This window comes from Cupressus sempervirens, chromosome 10, assembly GCF_028749045.1.
Source record: "Cupressus sempervirens isolate cs-2001-9-10 chromosome 10, ASM2874904v1, whole genome shotgun sequence".
NCBI classification, from domain to species: Eukaryota; Viridiplantae; Streptophyta; class Pinopsida; order Cupressales; family Cupressaceae; genus Cupressus; species Cupressus sempervirens.
Genome location: NC_143127.1, coordinates 65,159,329 through 65,163,608, shown reverse-complemented (window position 1 = coordinate 65,163,608; position 4,280 = coordinate 65,159,329). Strand labels below are relative to the sequence as shown.

Here is a 4,280-nt window from a genome sequence, read left to right as displayed (position 1 = left end):
ATTAGACTGTTAAAAAAATATTTTAATTAAGATCATTAACTGAATAATAGTAATTAAAATATTTAATTTAAAATAAATTTGAAAAGAAAAAGCCTACTTTTCAAGAACTAAAAGAATTTCTATTACAAATTCCAATTCCAATTCCCAAAAATTTAATAAAAAGTCACTCAAAATTGATGTCCACTTGTTAAAGGAAACAAGAGTTGAGATTAAGAAGTCCAGAAAAGGAAAATAAATGCGAATTACCCATTACAATAGAGAAACACAAAGCCCTTAATTACATTTGCAAAATAATATAACTGGATGCAAAAATCCGTTCCTTGCAGTTTTTCTTTTTACTTTATTTGGTTTGCAATGAATTGCAGTGCAGAGGCAGAGACAGTTCAATGGCTGTGTTTGTAAAGAGAAATTGTAGATATTATGGTAAGAAACATAAAGAGGATAACTGAAACAAAGGAAGCAAGCAAAGCCCCTCCAATGTGATCACAAAATCTGTGGAAAGGATTACAAATGGGTGACCAATAAGTATGGGGATTTCCCTTCCGACCCACATATGCTATTGCTGCTGCTGCCGATGCTCCCGCCATCACCAACGCTACCATTACCTGCATCATAGGTCAATGAATTTGACTCAAAAACTACACTATTGATATATGAAAAATATGCCCTATACCTTCCGTCATAATACTGCTTACACTTTATTTAAAATAATAATAGAATAGCTGATTGCCCAAAAATGCTCAATGCTTCATCTGTGTCCTACATATCAATTGTGTAGTTGTTGAGCCAAATTCATATACTATTTTTTACAAGTAGTGATTCATATGAACTCATTTTCTATAATAATGAATAGCATATACAATACTCATTGTATCTAGACGATGCTCATTGAATCTTCTAAGGAGAACACCCATTTAAGTTCTATGAACATCACCTAGATACAATGTACCATTTATCGTAATAAGAAAAAAATTCTTATTAATCATTATTTACGAAACATAGATCAATGAATTTGACTCAAAAACTATATCATTGAAATATACCCACACCTCCTTCCCTATATGACCATTACTAAAGTTAGGAGTAATTATGAAATAAATGAGCGCCCATATATAGTCAATGCTCCATCAAGCTTGCCAATGCTGAATTTTCATTGACCAATCCATAATCTTTAAGATCTCAAAATTATGTCCTAAACTGAAGGATTTAAGAGCAGATACATTACCAAATCCAGAAAGAAGACCATAAACTTGATGGCAACATGAGACTTGGATCTGAGCAGTGGAAATGGTGTTGAGAGGAAGACATACCCACATCCTATTGCATTGGCAACCACAAAGAACCTGCACAAACCCAAAGTGAATTCCAAATCATAAAAAATCTCATAACTTTTCAAATCTCAAACAAAAGAGAAGAAAGATAAAAAGATTCTCAAACAAGATAAGATAATATTAATGTCCAACAAGAGAGATTTCAAGAAAGTTACACAAAAGCTCCTGAATAACTGTATTTGGCCTTCAATTCAGTGCTGAACACATTGATCGTCTGATCATCTCGACCCATAACAATGGCGGCCGCCAAGGTCGCCCCCAGTGCAAGAACTCTTATCACCACTTCAGTGAAGGACATGACTCCATGTGAAGACAGCTTTGAGTTTGTTGCTTGCCCAGCCATTGCTTTGTTTCCTGAAGAATTCTTTGATTCTTGATCTTACTCTGTTATCTGTTTCATGAATGCTTTGATTCTTGATCTTGCTCTGTTTTGAAAGAGAATGGATTTAATGGGGGGTCTTTAAATAGGCTTGAAATGGGCGTTTGATGGGATTTTAATGCATGGAACAAGATTTGACATCATTGGATGGAAATGACAGCAGAGCCAGCCCAAATGCGCGGCATCATTGACAGAGTTTGAATTGTTTTGATTGAATTTTAGCTGGGCATCATCAGGCGTGTCAATTTTCACTTGGAAGACGTGATTAACATCCTCGTTTTTCGTTTTCCACACTTTTCCCGGTGTTTTGGTGAAGGGGGCAGCCATTGACAGAGCTGAGACAAGATAAAGAACAACTTTCCTCCACCCCTGATTGCGTGTAAAGATTGAAAGAATTGACCATATTCCTCTTCTAGGGAAACCATGTCTTATTCAGGATTTATTTATTCGTTGTTCAATAAACTATTCATTTTTTTTCAATCATTTACAACAATGTTGGTACAAGAAATGTGTGTATTTTTTTTTATCAACTTTGCATGGCATTCAACAATTTAGTATGAGGAAGAGGAGATGTAGAGATAAGAATTAGGAATTTAAGATGTGAAAGAAAGTAAGGTCAACAAACTTATGATATAAAATGTAAAAAGAGAGGTAAAAATTTATTAAGACAGAAAGGAATACAACAAGGAGAGCTCAACAAGGAGCTGGATCCTGAGCAACAAGATCATCAAATTCTTGCACCATCTCAAAGGACAATTGCCTCCTATTCCTAATATTCCAACTCGGATCATGACTAGAAGCCCATTTGGCTAAACAATCAGCAGTTCTATTCCATTCACGAGGAATATACGTGAACCTAATGAACTGAAAAGAGGAAGAGAAGAAAAGAATCTGCTTAACAACAGTGGCTAGCTGCCAACTAACATCCTCAAGATCTTGCGAAGAAAGCATGTTCACCACCACCTGGGAATCAGACTCAGATAATCTTACTCCATCCCCGCAAGCAACACTGTTCCACAGCATATAAAATAGCCTGAGCTTCCATGAGATTGTTAGTATAATCACCCTTATGAACTAAGAAGAAAAGTTTAACATCCCCAGAACTACAACGAGCCACTCCGCCAATACCAGCCGGACCCGGATTCCCACGAGAAGAACCATCAGTGTTAATTTTCAGAATTCCACAGGGAGGAGGAGTCCAGTGCCCATCTCGGTTAACCCGACCCTTCCTCTGATGGTGAAGCTGCCTGGACATAGAAGGAAACCTATGAGCTGCAGCCCCATCTTGCAAATGAAAATTGAGGCGATTACAGATAGCAAGATCAACCAGATCCATACCCCCATCAAGCTCACACTTCACAAGAATAGTTTCCTGAAGAGAATGTGATATTTTCCACCAAAGATGCAAAACACCAAGCCGAACATTTTGGAATATGCGACGATTCCTCTCCAACCAGATATGCCAAAGCATGAAAGATGGGCCAGCAATCCAAGCAGCATGGAGAGAAGAAGACTTGGAGGGAGCACTACCCAAGCGGGCCCAGAACTCAGGCAAAGAGGAAGCATGCCGACAAGAGCAACCCCAAACGCTCCACCAAAGGTTCCATATCTGAGTAGAATAGGAGCAATGGAAGAACAGATGGGAGATAGACTCCTCTCCATTACCACACAAAACACAATAAGAGGGGCCCTGAAATCCACGTTTACAAAGATTATCCCAGGTAAGACAACGGTTGTGAGCCACTAGCCACATGAAAAAATTGCACTTGGACCAAGAAACTTTATTCCAAACTTGCTTCCACCAAGGGACCTCAGCATCCCCAAATAATTGTCTAGTTATCTCCTGATACCCAGCAGAGACATGATATTTACCAGACTAGGTACCGCCCCAAGCCAAAACATCTGGACCAAGCAAAGAAGAACACTCTCTAGAGGCCAGAATTTGAGAAAGCTCCTGACGATCCATGTCTGTACCTCCAGGAGGCCAATCAGAAGAATGCTTCCATCTGTACCCAACAACAGGTCCCAATTGATAAGGAGTCTTGTAATGAGCCACTTTATCCTATCCAGCGGCAAGAAAAGAGTCACAAAGAGGCTGAAGATGAGGGTATATGGATAAAATGGAAGGGAAACCATCCCAAGCATCAGACCAAAACAAAGCCCGAGAACCTCCTTTACATATCCAGAACAGACCCCTCTTCACCAACATCGCACATGTCTTCAAAGTATGCCAAACCATTGAGCCACGACCTTCAAGAGGAAGTGCAGAAATAGAGCAAGGATCAGCACTATGAAAATATTTATGAGTGATAATACGAGCCCAAAGTTGATGTTGTCCAGAGCACCATCGCCAATAAAGTTTAGCAGCCAAAGCTTGACTACTCAATAGAGCAGATTAAAGACCAAGACCACCCTCCTTTTTAGGCCTACAAACAGTTGCCCAATTAACCAAGCTCCATTTAGTACTACAAAAATTACCACTCCAAAGGAATTGTCGAAAAAGAGCATCAAACTCCTTGAGAAAGTAAATAGGTGCAGCGTGAACCATGCTTCTATAAGTAGGAAGAGCT

The 4,280-nt window shown here is 38.9% G+C and overlaps 1 protein-coding gene across 1 annotated transcript; it reads right to left on the bottom strand.

Annotated features, from left to right (window-relative positions):
* Positions 1 to 226: 226 nt before the first annotated feature.
* On the bottom strand, positions 227 to 1,922 carry LOC149532583 (CASP-like protein 1U1). The gene is made up of 3 exons (XM_089806787.1): positions 1,487 to 1,922; positions 1,226 to 1,343; positions 227 to 605 (listed from the first exon to the last, which is right to left on the bottom strand). The coding sequence occupies exons 1-3, from the start codon at positions 1,672 to 1,674 to the stop codon at positions 384 to 386; spliced, it is 528 nt and encodes a 175-aa protein (XP_089662913.1). The 5' UTR covers positions 1,675 to 1,922; the 3' UTR covers positions 227 to 383.
* Positions 1,923 to 4,280: the final 2,358 nt, after the last annotated feature.

Excerpts from the sequence above, each read along its gene's own strand:
- LOC149532583 (XM_089806787.1), bottom strand. The coding sequence starts at position 1,674 with ATGGCTGGGCAAGCAACAAACTCAAAGCTGTCTTCACATGGAGTCATG. Across the intron at positions 1,344-1,486 it reads AGTTATTCAGGAGCTTTTGT|GTTCTTTGTGGTTGCCAATG; the intron begins GTAACTTTCTTG and ends GGGTTTGTGCAG. Across the intron at positions 606-1,225 it reads TGGTCTTCTTTCTGGATTTG|GTAATGGTAGCGTTGGTGAT; the intron begins GTAATGTATCTG and ends CCTATGATGCAG.